The sequence below is a fragment of the Lagenorhynchus albirostris genome, chromosome 15 (assembly GCF_949774975.1).
Source record: "Lagenorhynchus albirostris chromosome 15, mLagAlb1.1, whole genome shotgun sequence".
NCBI lineage: Eukaryota > Metazoa > Chordata > Mammalia > Artiodactyla > Delphinidae > Lagenorhynchus > Lagenorhynchus albirostris.
In genome coordinates, this window is record NC_083109.1 from 24,408,385 (window position 1) to 24,426,892 (window position 18,508).

General features: G+C 50.8%; 1 protein-coding gene and 1 long non-coding RNA gene across 4 annotated transcripts; one reads left to right on the plus strand and one right to left on the minus strand.

Annotated features, from left to right (window-relative positions):
* Window positions 1–503: 503 nt before the first annotated feature.
* On the minus strand, window positions 504–9,570 carry TP53INP2 (tumor protein p53 inducible nuclear protein 2). Of its 3 annotated transcripts, none has more exons than XM_060123524.1 (4): window positions 9,359–9,570; window positions 5,067–5,241; window positions 4,367–4,535; window positions 504–3,913 (listed from the first exon to the last, which is right to left on the minus strand). In XM_060123524.1, the coding sequence occupies exons 2-4, from the start codon at window positions 5,188–5,190 to the stop codon at window positions 3,664–3,666; spliced, it is 543 nt and encodes a 180-aa protein (XP_059979507.1). In that variant the 5' UTR covers window positions 5,191–5,241; window positions 9,359–9,570; the 3' UTR covers window positions 504–3,663. The 3 variants fall into 3 exon arrangements, with proteins under 3 accessions (XP_059979507.1, XP_059979505.1, XP_059979506.1); XM_060123522.1 differs by having other exon boundaries at window positions 4,367–4,655; XM_060123523.1 differs by lacking the exon at window positions 9,359–9,570 and adding an exon at window positions 9,080–9,116 and having other exon boundaries at window positions 4,367–4,655.
* On the plus strand, window positions 9,205–12,828 carry LOC132505431 (uncharacterized). Its single transcript, XR_009535406.1, has 2 exons — window positions 9,205–9,399; window positions 12,499–12,828. It is a non-coding gene; the product is annotated as an uncharacterized LOC132505431 (long non-coding RNA).
* The last annotated feature ends 5,680 nt before the right edge of the window (window positions 12,829–18,508 follow it).

Consider the following 18,508-nt stretch of genomic DNA (forward strand, 5'->3'; position numbering starts at 1 on the left):
TCCTGGCTCTGTTCTTACCTTAAAAATTGTGGTCTCAAAAAAAAAAAAAAAAAAATTGTAGTCTCCAAACCAGCTGCTTCTGCCCCTACCCTACCCCCAACATTCAGGGGACTTTAGTGCTTGGGGTCCTGTCTTTATCTTGGTCTGGGCCCCAGCCTTCTGCCGTGTCTCCTACAGCTAGACATATACTCCATCCCTTCCCCTTCAGGGGCTCCATAACCCAGTGCCTGAGACCAAAAGGTTGAATTGATGATTCTCATGCTCTTATTTTCCTTTTTTTAAATGTGTCTTGCATTATAAGGATTCTCTAAAAGTAGTTATTTCTGAGTCACCCCCCATTGTCTGGCTCTGTTACCAGCAAGCTTATCTACCCTCTTCCTTCCCTGTATGACACACGCACAACCAGAACCAAAGCCAGCCTAACAACACCCTAAGCCAATACTGTGTTTGAGATTGCAAAGTGCTTCTCCTACTTTAGCTGTACTCAGGAAGAAAGCATAATGTGCTTTAAATAGATTTTTATTTGTTTTTCTTTATATTAACTTTTTCTCCCATAGAGGAATAACATTACAGTCTAACAATCAGAATCCTGTTACACACATACACAGGCATGCCACGTGACCAGGCTGAGGCGGTTGTGTCCTTGAGTCTGTCAACATGTCATAACATGGTCAACCAGAGTCTCCTCTTTTCAGCCAGTCTCAACACAAAACACCCAAGAGGGACGCACTCATCTTACTGGTTCCATTTGGAACTAGGCAGCAGGGCAAGAGGGAAGATATAAGGGGCCATGTTATGTCTGCCTTCAGTCCCCTCACATAAAGCCACATGGATCTGAGGAGTCATCCAAGAGCTCTGGTGGGGTCCTCAACGCACCTAACATTATGGGTCAGAGCAAACTCAAGGTTCCAGGTGGGGGCCGGGGAGCAAGCATACTCCAAAACAGCAGCAAACCGCATTCATACACAGATGGGACCCTGATGGGGCCAGACTGCAAAGGCTGGAAATGACACCCAGTTTGAAGAGAGATGTATTGGAGAATCACTGGAAGTTGTCCTTTGATGTAATTGGGACTCACTCTAGAAATAGGGGTCCCTCTCACATACTCAGTTTTGGCAAAGCGCTGGTAGTCTTGACGGTAAGTAATGCAGTCTGGAACAAACTTCTACAGGGTCTCTGAAACATCAGTAAAGACAGACTCTCTAACCTCCTCCTGTCTAAGGTTGCATAGGACTTTGTGAATTCTGGTTCCCTCATGTATTCAAGTTCTGTGGTTTAAAAAAAAATCCTGAAGCATGCTCAAGGTGAAAGGCACATACACAGTCAATACAGTATGACGAGTTCTGCTGCTTCAGGAGTCAGACTAGCAGGAGACCAAACTAGTGTTGGCTCTTAGAAATCTATACACAATTAAAATATTGTCACACTCAAATGCTACAGAATCTATAGGAAAGTACAAAAACATGAGCCTTGCAACCAGCCAGGTGATGATGTTGGAGGGTTCTAGAACTACAGGAGCCTCCAGAAATACGGGTAAGGTAAGGGCCTTTTGAAATTTGAGCCAAATGCCCTATAACTCACTTTTCCCCCACAGAAGGATTGTGAGCACTGCCCAGAACTGAGCCTAGGCTCCAGCTGGCAGCAAAGGAGTAGGCAAGAAGAGTTGGAGGGAGTTTCAGCTCTTGGAAGTGCTGAAGACCCTAAGCTGGCTGTGAAGTAACCAAGGAGTAGCTGGAAGAATAAAAGGGACTAGGTCGTAACTGAAGGAGAACCTTGGAGAGAGGAGCAAGGTTGTCAACTACTAGGGCCCTAGTGGACCAGCATGGGGAATTTGATCTGCTCTTACTGTAAATTTGGCTTATTCCTTTGGATAGGAGACCCCAACAGGGCTTTCTCTGTCCCTATCCCAGCATCCATGGGGCTACCCCCTCCCTTATCCATACACCCCACTGGAGACCTAGGGTTATAGGGCCAGGGAGGGCAGCTGCCTTTGCCCGCATGGGGTTGCAGAGTTTTCTGTTAGCCTCAGCTTGGCTGTGAGGCCTAGAAACCTAGAATTGAAGGGAAAGACCTGTGTTAGTATGTAATAGGAAATCTTAAAGGTTTCAAGGAAGAAAGAGCACACACTAGAAAAGGACAGAAAGAGGAAAGGGGAAGCAACTCGGGGCATCCCAAGAGGCTGTTGCTGGTGTCTGAGCCCAAAAGTCAATCCCACCGTGAGAAGGGGAAAGCTGGCTGCCCCTGTTCCCTTTGTCTCACCCAGATATTCAGGTTCCCTCTTCCAGGTACTTACTGGAGGAGAAGGGAAGGGGAACCATAGGGTACCCATTTCCCCCCAGCAGCCTAGAAAGGAAGAGAGCCCTGGGAAAGAAAATGAAGAGAGGCTCCCCTAAAGGCCCTGAACCTGGACAGGGACTATTTGGGGATTGTGGCAGTGGGGCTCCTGGCCTCCTACTCAGGAGTGTTTATTAGCCATCCTGGCAGAGTATGAAATACAAGGCCAGAGGCAAGATGAAGGCTAGCTGCCATTCCTTGGTTGGCTTCACCCCACAGCTTGTCCTCCCCAGCAGCATCATTCTGCATTCTTATCCTGGGGTGTGTCCTTCTCCTGCCTAGAATCCCTCTGGCCTGCATCTCTCCTAAGCTAGTTCTAGCACCTTGGGGCATGTGAACAGATGTCTAGGATGGCAGGGCCTTGCCCAGCCTTTACTGCTGGGTTGATGTGGGTAGGGCAGCAAGGTACTAACTAAGCCTTTCAGATACAGGGACCGGCAGAGGGGTTGATTTCAGGAAGAGATTTGGGAGGTGGCATTGTAGAAAAGTGATGTGGGCTCCAGCTTGAGAGCAGGGCTTGGCCTCTCTGAGTAAGCACCATGCCAGCCCCCATTGTGCCCTGCTCCCTACAGCATCTTAACCTGTCTGTCCTGTCTACATTTTCAATAGGTTTCCTCTTTTCCTCGATTCCCTCCACCTTCTCCCTCTAACTCACATCTCACAGTCCTTTCCCACATGCCTTACCTTTCCATACCTAGGCAACTCCAAGGAGCCCAGCCCCCAGAGGAGAGGGAAGGGGAAGACTAAAGGCAGAACCCTTTAGTCTCAGTGGGAGAATTACTGGGATTGAGTAATAAGGGAGCAGGAGTGAATGCAGTGCCAAACATTAGATAGACTGAGGCTTGTAAAGTGGGAGCTGAAGGTAGGGAATGAGCCAGATATGAAACTGCAAGAAGACACTCTCAGAAATAGGAGTGGGCCAGAGTAGAGGACCGGAGGGCAGGGATGGAGAATGTCAGGGCAAAGATCAGGATGGGAACCGACGGAGTGTCGGCGGTGGGGGAGATGGAGGATTAGATGCCAGAAGGGGCCAGAAGGTGGGAGGGTGAAGGGAGAGGGGGAGGTTCAGAGGCGGATTAGAGGATCAGAGATAGGGAAATAGAAGGAGTAGGAGCGAGAGAGAGAGAGAGAGAGAGAGAGAGAGAGAGAGAGAGAGAGAGAGAGAGAGAGTGAGGCTCTCACCCCCACCTCACACACTTAAGAAGGGAGGTTGTGGTGTCCAGCCCGAAGTGGGCTGCAGGCGCCCCTCAAGCAGCACACTGGCTGCGGCGGAGGGGCTGGATAAGGGTCGGGAGTCAGCGAGGGGTTTGCGGCACGGCCGGCGGAAGCTCAGTAGTTGAACTGGCGCTGGCACGGCTGGTAGACAAAGCTGCCCTGGTGCTTGGGCCGGCGCGGACGGCTCTCCCGGGCGCGGTTCTGTCGTTGCACCACCTTGGCGCTCAGAGCGTGGCGCTCGGCCCGCTGCCGGGCCCGCTGCAGGCGCCGCGCCTGGCCCGCCTTCTCCAGCAGTGTGGCCCGCGCCGGCAGAGGGGCGGCGTGGTGCAGGGCCCGGGGTTCACGGCGAGCAGGCGCCAACTCCCTGAGGGGACAGAGCGAGGCAGTCAGGGCTAGACAAGTCGTGGGGGACGGAGGAGAGCGCTGGCACTTCCCACCCTGTCCCCGCACCCTCGCACGATTTGGTCTCTGCTCCTAGGGGGTCGCACAATGCCCTTCTTGTGGGTACCAACCATTCCTCCAAGCCAACCTGGAGATGCCTACCGTCTCAGCGATCCCAAGCCTTGAAGCTCTGTCTCTCTCAAGCCCCGCCCTAGCCACGAAGCCACGCCTCTCCCTATCTCAAAGCCCCGCCCCTTTACCTTCAGGCCTAGCTTCATTCCGGCCCATGGGCCCCGCCCTTTGCCTCGAAGACCCGCCTCTAAAGGCCCCGCCCCGGCACTGCCAGGGGGTCTCCTGGGCTCGCTCCTGCAGCGGGGAACCTAACCTCCAAGACAAGCTTCTCTAGGCCTCCAGGCTCCGCCCCCGGCCGGCTCACCCGTCGCTAAGGTCTCCGTCTGGCAGGGCGGCGTCAGGGTGCGGGGAAGGAGGTCCCGGCTCCAGCACTATGGTGCTGCCGGTCACGTAAACGGACATGCTGGGGTGCTCGATGAGGAGGTCCTCCAGGGGGCTGCTCTGGAGGCGGGCAGGCCCGAGCCCAGGCCCTTCTGCAGTAAAACAGGCCGGAGGGGTAACAAACCAGCTCTCATCCATCAAGGAGGGTGCGGGCGGAGGGCGGCCCGCAGGGGCCGGGGCGGCCCCGGGGCTGGGTGGAGCTGTGAAGCTGTCTACGTGGCGCGGGAGGGGGAGCCATGCGGAGGAGGGGGCGCAGCAGGGAGGGACACACACATACACACACACACCGGACACAATGGGGCAGGGAGAGAAAGGGCATCGTTAGTCCGACACGCAGCCCCGCCCACCATACCCAATGGGCATCCACAGTCTCGACCTGCTGCCCTAGGGCGCGTGAGGTGTGGACTCCAACACTGTACCGCCAGGAGATGGCCCCAGCTTGCATGAGATGGGGCCCTGTTGCCCTCCACCTCCAATATTACTGCCTCAGCCCCAATTTGCCTAGTAGGCCCGGGGGAACTCCCCAACCCCTTAGCAGCTCCCTGCTCAACTGCTTGGCCACTTGCCCTAATGACGACTTCACAGGCCCAGGAGTCAGTCCTGGCCCCAGACTCGGGCCTCACCCGCCAGGTCAATAATGAGCCAGCCATCCACTTCATCCTCCTCGGAGACGAAGGCTCGAGGGCAGTCGGGGTCCTCGGGGGGCGCCGGGGAGCTGAAGAAGAGGCTGGTGAGGCGCTGGAGCATGATGGGGGAGTGAAGAGGCCTCAGGGGGCTGCCCTATGGCAGTGCAGAAACCTGGGAGGTAGAGAGGAGTCAGAGGCACCACAGACTGGTCTCCCCATTGTGGCTGGGGATACCTCCCCCAGCCCCCAGAACAGTGATAAGGGTACAACAAGGATGCGTGGGAAAGCTTTCTCGTGTGTGTCTGTGTGTGTGTGTGTGTGTGTCTGTGTGTGTGTATTTGTGTGTGTTTGTGTTCCCTTTCTGGTAAGTCAGCCTGCCTTCAAGCTTTTGTTTTCTGTATGACCTTAGAAGTTATTTAACTTACCTGTGCTTTAGTTTTCTCATCTGTCCAATGGCAAGGATAATAGTATCCTCTCAGCCCTTAAAGGAATTAAATGAGCTAATAATAGTATCCTCTGGGCTCTCATAAGAATTAAATGAGCTAAATACAAAGTGCTCAGAACAGCACCTGGGCACAGAGTAAGCATTCAATAAACTAAGCAACTAGTTTATTATTAATAATTATTAATATTGTTGCATGCTCTAGGAGTGATATATATGACCAGACTCTGTCGGGGAATGTTCCCCAGAGGATTGGACATCCAACCTGGACCTTGAAGGGTAAAAATAGTTCTCCAAGCAAGGAAGAAATCGCCCAGTATTGTGATTATTTATCATCACCATCATCATCGTCATCATCATCATCATATAGCTAACATTCATGTGCCAAGTACTATACTAAGCACTTTACCTATATTACCTCATGTAATCCCCATGATTACTCTAGGAAGTGGGTATAATTATTATCCCTTTTTTTTTTTTTTTTTTGTGGTACGTGGGCCTCTCACTGTTGTGGCCTCTCCCTTTGCGGAGCACAAGCTCTGGACACGCGCAGGCTCAGCGGCCATGGCTCACGGGCCCAGCTGCTCTGCGGCATGTGGGATCTTCCCAGACCAGGGCACAAACCCATGTCCCCTGCATCAGCAGGCGGACTCTCAACTACTGCGCCACCAGGGAAGCCCCTATCCCTTTTTTATAGGTGAAGAAACTGAGGCTCAGAGATGTAAGATAATTGGCCCAAAATCTCAAAGCTAGTAAGACACAGAGGATTTTAACCCGTGCAGATTCCAGATCACTATACTCCATTGCCTTTGCTGGGTATCTGTCTGGATTAGGCATTTTTAACTTAGTGGCCTGGGGCCATGGTCCATGTGTATTTTTCTGAAAAGAAGGACCTTGGTTTTCATCATGATTTCCTAAACAGCGGTCCTTGACCCCAGAGATTAAGAACCACTACTTGAGTCTGTGTGGCTTGAAAAGTGCTCCCTAGCAGAAATTCCACAGAACAGCTACCATCCTCACCCTGTGATCGCATAGGCCTCAATTGTGTCTGTCAGATGAAGATCCTATTCCCACAGGCCCTCCCCCCTCTTACTCCCTATTCCCAAGCTCCTGCTCAAGGGCAGCATCCCTGGCTAGGAGGAAGAAGATCAGGTTGCCTGGCCCCAGGGAGACAGCAGGTCAGTGGGAGGTGATGATGGAGGGAGGGAGCTATCAGACCCCAGGAGCCCTTAAGTATGAGGACTGAGGGTTTGACCAGGACTCAAGCCCTCAATCAGTCCTTCCCTCAGTGAAGATGAGGAAGGAGACCCCCTGCTCCAGGAATGTAAACACCAAGCCTACCTCAGGACTAGACCTGGGCTAGGGGCTGCTGGCCAGGCCCCCTGGATGTCCCTGGAGCTTGACTCTCCACATGTCCCCGAAGATAGCCAACAGTTAGTTTTGCTACTCAGCCACTTGTCACCTTCCTCTAAGGATGTTTCCACACTTTCTATAAAACTCCCTGGGGGCATGTCCACACTTCCATTCCCTGGAGGCATTCTACTCTTATTGCTAACCCACCTGGGGTATTTCTTATGGTTGTTGCTACCTCTCCCGATCCCTGGGTATATTTTGCCACTTGCCACAGAATCACCTAAACTCTATGCCCTGAGAGTACTTATACATTTTGCAGATCCACGGTGGGCTCCAGAGGAAAGTGCTGCCTGGGTATTGGCCTCCCTGGTGGTAGATCTTCCGGGATTATGAAAGGTTGGGCCACTCTCAACTAGTGCCTGCCCAGCACAAGCCACATATCCCAGCCCATCTGTAGCCACAGGGAGTTAGTGACTCAGTTACCAAAAATCCAGAGAGTTTGGCCCCTCCTGAAGGAAGGGAAGACTGGGGCCTTGTTGAGGCACACCCTCTTTCCGAGGACCTACTGCTTCACTGAGAAAATGAAAAGGAAGTTAATAGGTGTTTCAGGAAACATGATATTCACCCAGCCCATTTTGCAGGCTGAGGATCAGAGGACATAAATCTACCCAAAGACACATGGCTAGATGGTGGCAGAGCAGGCCTAGCCCCAGGTCACTGAGCATTCAGTCCAGAGTGAACACAGTCAGGAAGCCCTCAGTAAAAAAAACCCCAAAATATAATGATGCAGGGGACACGGGGAAGTCAGACAGGAGTCAGACTTTGATCAGGTCACTGCCTCTCTCAGCTATAAAAGGGTCTGAGGTTCCTGGCACCAAGATTCATCCTGCATTTTCCAGAGCACCCACTGTGTACCAGAGTCTACTCTGGGCCTCCTCAAATTACAAACAGATTGAGGTAAGGGAGGCTTAGGGTGGGGGAAGCTCCCTGCCTGAGGTCACAGAGAAAGTCAGTGACAGAGCCAGAACTGACAACCTCACCAGCCAGCCAGTGGCTGCCTCCTCTCATGACCACTAAGGGAGGCTCCCAGGATTTTTCTTTCCCAGCCCTGACAGTTCCTGGTTCTTACATTCCCAGCTCTGCTCCAGGGAGAACCGTTCCCATTAATAACTATAGCAGCTGTGCCCAGAATAACACTGGGGCCCCCAAGCCACCTCTACCCCATCCAGGCCATCCTTGAGCAAAGTCTAGGCTGGGATGGGACTGCTGGTCCAGCCCGTAGGCCCATCTATTTGGAAAGTCAGAGGCTCTCCTTCTCCCACTCCTTCTCTGGTCCCTCTCTGTGAGCAGAGAGGAGCAGCACAAGCCTTGTAGTCCCTAGCACTAGGCCAGGTCAGTCCTCTCTAGCTGACAACTCTGGGGCTGGGAGGTGAAGAAGAGCCAAACAGAGGGAACTCTCACCTCCACTCCATCCCAACATCGGAGACACCCTGAGGCAGGCATTGCCTCACAATTTCTGTGGTCAGAACAGCTAGGAGGCAGTGATTTTATTGGGCTTGGCAACTCCAAAGAACAGAGTGAGTGTCAGGGCCTCAAAAGGGGACCCAATCTCCAGAGACCTCCTGGGAAAAGATCCAGGAGTGAGGAAACCTAGGAGCTCTATCAAATTTAAATGGTGCTTAGCCCAAGGTAGAGTCTTCAGTGGAAGGAGGATGTGTAACTTGTTACTTGTAATGAGCTCCTACTAGCTATGTGCCCATGGCTAATGCATCTGCTACTCACTAGGTAGGCATGACTCTAACTGGTTGCATGACTTCGAGTAAGCTATTTCCCCTCTCAGCGCCTCAGTTTCCCTTCCATGAAATGGGGTCTAAGACCCCTCGTTTGGGGGCTGGGAATGACGTCAGCTAAGGCGCTTCTCACATGTCAGGGATTCGGAGAAAGTTATGATGTTAGTCCCAGGGGTGCAGAACCTGGAGCCAGAGGGAGGGGGTTGTATCACCATCTGGCGCTGCCCCAGTGACCTGGAGCCGAAGCTTCAGGGGCCCCTGAACTCCTGACAACCCCCTCCCCCCAACCTAGACCCAGTAGCGCCTTCGGAACCTCTCTCAAGTCGCAAGAAGAAAGTAGGGGATCAGAGGCTTGACCCCAGCTCCTGGATTAGCCCAGGAAACTGGAGGACCCTCTGGTCCCGCTGCCTTTCAGCGTCACTCACCCATAGGCGCAGCCCCGACCCAGCGCCCAACGGGTCACCGGAGGACAAGCGACCTGAGCCGAGAGGCGGGGAGAGGGGCGGTGCCGGCCTTGGTGACGTCTCAATGTCATATGCAAATCGAGAGACGTCATGGTCTACCGGGCTTGCGGCAGCCAATCCGGAGACGGGAATGCAGCCCCGGAGGCCGCCGGCGGAGACAGACAAAGACCCGGGAGCTGGGGGCGCGGGGTGTGTCCCCAGACTCCGGGAGCCCCCTGGCCAAAGCGGGTCGGAACTCACCTGGGGACTGGGGCGGTGCGGCAGGCGGAGGTGGCGCTGAGGTAGTTGTGAGGCGGGGCGTCCCGGGGTCGGCGGCTGATCACAGGCGCGGCCGCATCGCGGGGGCTGGGCGGGAAGGCGGCTGGGGTACGTGTCGGACGCTCAGGGCTGCTGCGCTCGCCCGCGGGGCTTTGAGTCTGTGCAGCCGCCGCTGCTGTGCTCACGGCACAAATTGGAACGTTCAAACAGCTGATTGTGATGTCACAAAGGGGCCCGCCCGCCTCGCGTCACCGACCGGCGGAGCAGCGGCCAATCCCGTGTTGCGGATCCCCCCTCCCCGCCTCCTCCACGGTTCGCTGGCTAGTGGCTCCCTCCCCGGGATCCCGACTCCGATCCTAGGGGCGGCGGCCCGGAGAAGCGACTGCAGGAAGCTTGGACCCCCTACCCCTGGACGACCCACGGACCTCTCAAAGAGGAGGGTTCCCACTCCTTTCTACGAGATCCCCATCTTCCTGCGCTCCCTCCGCCTATCTCAGCGCCCTCACCTCTCGCACTGCCCCTCTTGTCCTTTCACCTGCATCCTATATCCACGTCCCTCAATCTTTTACCCTTTTCTCAACTCCACACCAAGTTCGTGCACCTCCCTCCTCCTCACCACCCTTCTCCCTGCTCTCCCTTTTCTGTCTCACCTTCTCAGCGTATGCGTTCGCTGCTTTCCCACCCCATTTTTCCTCAGCTGGGCAGGCTTGAGAGGTGGGGGACATCCCTTTTCTCTGGTTCCAGGGGATCACCCGGCAGTATAGAAGAGTTGGTTAGGCTGACAGGAAATTTTGCGGAGTAGGACTTGGAGAGGAATTGCTCTGGGCTGAATAACCATTGAGTGCTCAGCACTGGAACGTTTACACACCTTATTAACACATTCTGCTGCAGGGGCTGGACAGAAAAGTGACAGGGCAGGGACTGGTTATTAGCCCGGATTTACACACACGGAAACAGACAAATCTCACTAACTGTTAGTATGTAGATTCATATTCAATAATACACTCAACAGAAACTATTGCCGCTGCCAGACCAGTAGCTGACATTTATTGAACACTTACTGAGTGCCAGGCACTGTGCTATACTGCTTTATATGTGTTTTGATCTTCACAACAGTCCCAAAAGGTGGGTGTTATCCTCCTTTTCCAGTTGAGGAAACAGCCTCAGAGAGCCTAAGTGACTTCCCAAGGTCACACAGCTATGGTAAATGGCAGAGCCAGGATTTGAACCCATAGTTCCTGGCTCCAACTCTCTCCACTCTCTACATGCACCAGATTATCAAAACCCCAGAGTGCTTCAGCCTCCCCCAGGAGACCTGGGCACAGCCCTGATTTCCCCCCAAACTTGCTGTGTGACCTCAAGCAAGTCATGTTACCTCTCTGGGCCTCAATTTCCTTATCTGTCAACTCTAACATACCCAGTTACCTTTTTTTTTTGGCTGCTGCGCTCTGGCTTTATATGCAGCGAGCAAGGGCTACTCTTTGTTGTGGTGTGAGGGCTTCTCATTGTGGTGGTTTCTCTTGTTGCAGAGCATGGGCTCTAGGCGCATGGGCTTCAGTAGCTGTGGCATACGGGCTCAGTAGTTGTGGCACACGGGCTTAGTTGCTCCGCGGCATGTGGGATATTCCCGGACCAGGGATCGAACTTGTGTCCCCTGCATTGGCAGGCGGATTCTTAACCACTGAGCCACCGGGGAAGTCCCAAGTTTCCTTTTAGATATTCTTTCAAACTCTCCATCCTCAGGTTTATTCCAATCCCATATTGTAGGCCCCCAGCGTTCCCAGTGGCCTGGGAAATGCCTGAAAGACTACAAATACACATCCTCAGAGTCTCCAGAGGTTCTGGGTCCTTTCTTAGTAGAGCAGGGGTGGTGGGGATGGGTCTGTGAGCTGTCCATCTGGTCCATCAGGAGGCAGGGGGTGAGCTAGGCCAGAGCTTCTGCTCTGGTGATAAAATCCCAGCCTAATAACAAACCCTAGAAGGACTCCTCTGTCCTAGCAACTAGGAGAAGGATCCTGGAAATAATACCCAGAGGCTTGACCGGGGTGTAGGGGATGTAGAGCAGTGTTTTGGCCCTTGGAGGGTTGTCCCCAAAGCATCCTCATTCTTTGCAACCCTGAGTCTCTGCCCATCACATCTGCTTCCTGCTAACTTCATACCCTCTCTTGACCTCTCGCTGACTTAAAGTAAATAATCCCTAACATGCCTCTCTTGTCACACCACTTGCCTGCTCTAAAACCTTCTGTGGCTCCCACAGTACCATGCTCCTTAATACAGCATTTGTGGCCTTCCATGATCCAGCCCCAGTTCTCTCCAGCTTTATTCCCCTTCTTCACTTACACACACCTTGTGCTAAGGTCAAACTCCTCATTGTCTCTTCAACTCTCTCCCACAACCACACTTTGGCTCAAGCTCTTTCCTGGAATGCCCTCTTCAGCCCTTTCTGAATTCAGAGCTTTCCTGTCTTCAAGATTCTACTCACCCCGTCTTCCTCTAGGTAGCCTTTCCTGTCCTCACCCATGGTCCAGAGCTACCTTGATGGACAGTACAGTTATTTATTTGTTCAATAAACAGTAAGTCATGGTGACTAATTGTGTGTATGTGTTTTCCCAGGTAGATGGTGGGCATCCCAAAGGCAGGATCTCAGTCCATATACTCCCATCACTCAGCCTGTGCTGGGCCCGGCATAGAGTAGACTCTAATCAAAGACTCAACGATTAAAAGCTGGGGACTTCCCTGGTGGTGCAGGGGTTAAGAATCCGCCTGCCAATGCAGGGGATATGGGTTCAAGCCCTGGTCCGGGAAGATCCCACATGCTGCGGAGTAACTAAGCCCGTGTGCCACAACTACTAAGCCCATGTGCCACAACTACTGTGGCCTAGAGCCGGTGCTCTGCAACAAGAGAAGCCACCGCAATGAGAAGCCCGTGCACCGCAATGAACAGTAGCCACAGCTCGCCGTAACTAGAGAAAAGCCCACGTGCAGCAATGACGACCCAACACAGCCAAAAAAAAGAAAGAAAAAAAGGTTGATAGATACTGCCAAATAGCCTCTAGGATGTACAAATTTATACTGCTTACAGATTCGTTTGTTTTTTTCTACATAAATATGTCATATGATAGGACTTCCCTGGTGGTGCAGTGGTTGAGAGCCTGCCTGCCAATGCAGGGGACACGGGTTCAAGCCCTGGTCCGGGAGGATCCAACATGCCACGGAGCAGCTAAGCCCATGTGCCACAACTACTGAGGCTGCACTCTGGAACCTGCAGCCACAACTGCTGAGTCCACGTGCCACAACTACGGAAGCCTGTGTGCCTAGGGCCCATGCCCCGCAACAAGAGAAGCCACAGCAATGAGAAGCCTGCAACAAGGAGCAGCCCCCGCTCGCCGCAACTACAGAAAGCCCGTGCGCAGCAGTGAAGACCCAACGCAGCCAAAAATAAATAAATTAATGTTTTCTTCTTCTTTTTTTTTTTTTTTTTGCGGTACGCGGGCCTCTCACTGTTGTGGCCTCTCCCGTTGCGGAGCACAGGCTCCAGACGTGCAGGCTCAGCGGCCATGGCTCACGGGCCCAGCCGCTCTGCGGCATGTGGGGTCTTCCCTGACCGGGACACGAACCCGTGTCCCCTGCATCGGCAGGCAGACTCTCAACCACTGCGCCACCAGGGAAGCCCCTAATTAATTTTTTTTAAATGTAATATGATATACTCTGTCCTGCAGACTCACATATTTCGCTCAGTAATACGACACAGGAGTTCTACTTATGTCAATATACACAGATCTTCGTCATTACAAACAAAACCTAAAACCATCTTACAGTTTCCGATTGTATGGCAGAAGAAAGCTTATTTAGTTTATCACATATTGATGGACATTTGGGTGGCTTTCAATTTTTTGCTGCCACAAACAATGTAACAGTGACTCCTCTTCTATGAATAGAATAGAATCAGAGAAGTGAATTGCAAGATTGATAAGTATACATACTTAACATTTCAGTAGATGCCATCAAATTGCTCTCCCACAATGTTTTACCAATTTAACTTCCACTAATGGTACATGAGAACCTTAGGTTTTCATCTTGACTGGCCCCTGTGCTTTCTCCTGGATCAAAGCTCAAAGTCCCAGTTATCACTGGGATCATCCAGACCCTGAGCCCTACTCTGCAGAATCCTGAGTGGATAAGCCAAGTGTTGGGAGGAATGAACACAGAAAAGGGGCAGGCTGTCCCCCTCTTGCCAGATGGTCCCCCAGGGGACATGACTCTCTCCAAAGGAAAGGCTACATTGGGAGTGGGAGAAATTGAGCTCCCCTTCAATACGAGTGTCTGAGAGGAGGTTTGGTATCAACAAATGCACTGAACTTCTACTCTGGGTGGGGAGGGTCTTAAGCTGGGTGTCTTGACGTAGAGATGAGTCAGACCCTGTCTCTGCCCTCTCAGAGCTTGATGCTCATGGAGAAAATAGACAAGTAAACAGACAGTGACAGTTCTGTCTACTAAGTATTGAGCTGGACTTCCTTTTCTGACAATATCTGGAACTTCCTGCTACGTAACACATGGAAATGCTGGAAATAAAAACAATAAACATCCTTTTATTTTTTTAAATTTTTTTATAAATTTATTTATTTTTTGGCTACGTTGGGTCTTTGTTGCTCCATGCGGGCCTTCTCTAGTTGTGGCGAGTCGGAGCTACTCTTTGTGTGGTGCGTGGGCTTCTCATTGTGGTGACTTCTCTTGTTGTGGAGCATGGGCTTCAGTAGTTGCAGCACACAGGCTCAATAGTTGTGGCTTGTGGGCTCAGTAGTTGTGGCGCACGGGCTTAGTTGCTCCGTGGCATGTGGGATCTTCCTGGACCAGGGCTCGAAACCATGTCCCCTGCGTTGGCAGGCGGATTCTTTTTTTTTGTTTTTGTTTTTGTTTTTTTGCGGTACACGGGCCTCTCACTGTTGTGGCCTCTCCCGTTGCGGAGCACAGGCTCCGGACGCGCAGGCTCAGCGGCCATGGCTCACGGGCCCAGCCGCTCCGCGGCATGTGGGATCTTCCCGGACCGGGGCACAAACCCGTGTCCCCTGCATTGGCAGGCAGACTCTCAACCACTGCACCACCAGGGAAGCCTGGCAGGCAGATTCTTAACCACTGTGCCACTAGGGAAGTCCCAAACATACTTTTAAATACATTTAACATTTAATGGACCTGCAACCATTTGGATTTTAACAGACATTTGGGGAGATGAAGGCTTGGGCTTACATGAAGTTAGGGATTGGAACTGAGACCCTTGATAAATCTAGGACACTTGAAGGGCTATACCCACAGTGAAAGTACAGACTAGGGGAAAACAAAAAAACAAACGTCTGAGTACTAGCAAAGAAGACAAAAAGGATCTATGTCCATCCTGACCTGGTCTTAGGGTGGGGGAAAGAAACTATCTTCTGAGAATTTGAAACTGCATGCCTGCCCTTGATGAGTATGGGGTGATGAGTGTGGGGTTCATATTTACATCACCTGCATGTCTAGGAATCTCCAAGGCTGAGAAATGAACATCAAAGGAGACCTACTCCAAAAGTATCTCTCAGATGCCTAGCAGAAACTAATGCAAATCCTCTTTGGATCTCCTCCGTGGACCCCCTCCTCTTTCCCCAGCCATTGCAGGTTACACAGAATTCCTGTATATAAAGCCCTTCTAAACAGCTGATAATCCACAAGGAAAAAACTGATGAAATACACGAGGAAACAATCCACCATGAATAAAATTCAGTAGACACAATGAAGAGAAGAATCAGACTCCCAAGAACATCAGGTAACAGAATTATCAGATAGTGATCATTAGAGCGCAGGTTAGAGGCAGCTGCTAAATGTTTTGGAAGCATATAGAAAGAACTAACTCCTTGATGAAATCAAAGTCTTCCTAAGAATGAGCCTTGAAGGATAAGTGGGAGTTTGCTAAGTGAGGACAGATGCTGTTGAGTAGCTGGTGGGGTGCACAAAGCATAATGTACCAAGGCAATGACCACTGATAGTTTATTTTTTCAGATGCAAATAGGGCAGAAAAGTAGGGGATGAGGCAAGAGAGGTAGGTAAGGGGATAGATCATGCTGGCCCTATGAACTGTCTCAAGAACTTTCATTCTTCAACTAAATGTACAAGAAAGCCAGTGAAGGGTTTTAAGTGAGAGGTTAGTGATATTCATTCATTCATTTGTTCATTCATTCAACAATAAATGTCAGACATGGAGAATGGTTGGAGAATGGAGGGTGGCATCAGGAGACCAGTCAGGAGAGAATAGCAGACATGTAGGTGAGAAATGCTGGTGGCTTAGACCAAAGTGGTGGCAGTGAAGATGAAGAGGAGTAGGTGGATTTGACTGATATTTAGGTCAAAGCGAGAAGGTATATAAGGGATGGGAAAGTGGGAGGTATCAGGGCTGATTCCTAGGTTTTTGGCTGAGCAACTGAAAGATTAGTGCTGCCATTCACAGAGGTAAGGAATTAAGGAGGAAGAGTGAGTTGTTGGAAAGAAGACACTGAGCTCAGTTTTAGATCATTGGAGTTTAAAGTGACTTTGTGATAACCAGGTGGCAATGTCTAGGAGGTAGTTTGATGCATAATGTCTGAATCTCAACAAGAGAAATCTGGAAATTTCTGAGCTGGAAATAAAGATCTGAGAGTCATCAATATACAAATGGTAATTGAAGTCAGGGAGGTCTACGAGAGTCGAGAGTCCTTTGGGAGGCTGAGTTCCATCTTCTGTTGTATTGGTTAAGAGATTTTGGTTGCAAGTAATTAATGATCCAACTCAAACTGGATTAAACTAGAAAAGGAATTTGGTCGAAATGTCCATCAATAATTGCTGCAGGCAAGGCTTGATCCAGTGGCCCAAATAATGGAACTAAGATCTAGTCTTCTCTAATTTCTCCAAAACACTTCCTAGGAGTTGGCTTAATTTTTGACAGGCCCTCTCTTTGTGAACACAGTGATACTGTAAGGGAATGCCTCTGCCATGGCACTGCGATGACCTCACATGTATTCATTCATATAGGCCACACTGGCAAAGGTATGAAAAGCTTATCTAAGTCTTGGCAGAATGCCTTGTGATCCTCCCAGAACATGAGAGAATGGAAGGCTTGTAAGGCAGTGAGGCCACCTTCCACTTGCCTCCCTATCTCCCCTGGGTGGCTGCCCTGAGACGGTTTTCTTATCGCTTCCCAGGCTCTGATGAGCTATGGGGCTTTCTGCCCTCCCTACTCAGAATGGAGCTGCAGAATATAAAACCTGTTAATTGAACTCTAGGATCGGCTCCTCAGCAATAGGGTATCCTACAACCCATGTTACAATTGTTCAGCCCCTTTTGTTTCAGTGTCATCCTTTTTGGTGTGTGGAACAAGGATCACAGGAAGCTGGCTTGTTCTTCTTGCTGTCTATGTAAATAATACACCATTTAAATCAAAAACGGGCTCATTGTATCTTTACTGGTAGAATCAGTCAGGCCTTAGCCTTGGCCTTGCCTTACTTTGTCTTATATGTATAAGTTACCAGCTGCTCCTGGGTCTGGGTGCTTCCAAGCTCAAACCCGCGGAAAAGAAAAAGCCTATTGCCCAAATGGCTCAGTCCAAAATCCAGAACTGAATCTTGTTGGCTCTGATTGACCTGATTTGGGTCATACACTCATGCCTGAACCAATCACTGTGGCTAGGGATTTGGAACTATTGGTCAATTTAAGCCATTTAGGGCTCATTCCTGGAAATGAGTGAGAGAGTGAGGTCAATCTCACTCAAATCACCTGGCTGAGGAATTCAGGGTCCTGTTAGGAGAAGGGAAAGAGGGAATGGGTACCAGAAAGCAGTAAGCAAAGCCCACTATACCTGTCTCCTTTCCCAGAGCAGTGTGTTTTTGGGGGGAGGGCATGAGGGATCTGGATACATAATTATGGAGGGTGTGGCTCCTGAAGAGTGAGAGAGGTTCAGAGAGAAGAGGCTGCGGGATGGAGAACAAATCTTTAGCCTTTGGAGGCCTAGTTTACATCTTGGTTTTCCTAACAGGATGGCTTTTGCAACAGTGGGCAGTTGTGGTCGGGGACATGAAGGAAATTGAGAGGGCTTGAGGTACTAGCTCCCGGAAATGTGTCCCCAGGGCATTATGTAAGACCAGATCTCTGGTTCCTTTTGGGCCCTTACAATACTTGGGTCCAAGGGTTGAGGGGGGAACTGGTGCGGATATCCCAAGGGGCCTCACCAGAGACCCAGCCCGGGAGCAAGAGGCAGCCAACATAGGAGACAAATGCTGAGAACCATGATTTCTGGGCCTGGTGCCACCACTGAGTTGGTGTGCGATCCTGGGCCAGGCACTGCTCCTGCCTGGGCCTTAATTTCCCACTCTGTACGATGGACTAGACCAGATCTTTCTTACTTTTTCAATCTCAAGGATGCCTTCATTTTTCCCTACATGCTACTGTCTTCAACTCACCCCTGCTTGTTGAGTTGTTATTGTTTTTAAGTTTTTATATAATTTATTGTCTTCTGGTGAAAAATCTGCACAAACACAGATCAAGTCAGTGCTGTATCTTTAATCCTTCCTTTCACTTTTATAGCAACCCTGACTTTTTTCACTCTGTTCTTATATTGCTTTTGCTGATTTTCTTGAGTTCTTTCCTTCTCATCCAGGCCATATCTTACAAATCTCTGTTCGCGTTGATTTCTCTTCGTATAATCCAAGAAATTGTAAAATTTATAAAAGTCTGTTGCTTTGCCACCACCAAAGTGGCTTCAAATCTGAAGACAAAAACATCTGATGTGTTCTCTTGGTTATATCTTGGTTAGTTTTCTCAAATTCTGTCTTAGGTACTGTTGCCTTCCCAGGATAAAGGACCACTATGACCATTTGTTTCTGCAGAAACAGTTGGTATGTCATGAATTTCCTTGCCTGGCTGGTTACTGTGTCACATAATGGTGGCTGCTCGGGACTTCCTGGGTGGCTCAGTGGTTAAGAATCCACCTGCCAACGCAGGGCACATGGGTTTGAGCCCCGTCCGGGAAGATCCCACATGCCAAGGAGCAACTAAGCCCGGGCGCCACAACTACTGAGCCCGTGAACTAGAACTACTGAAGCCCACGTGCCTAGAGCCCGCGCTCCGCAACAAGAG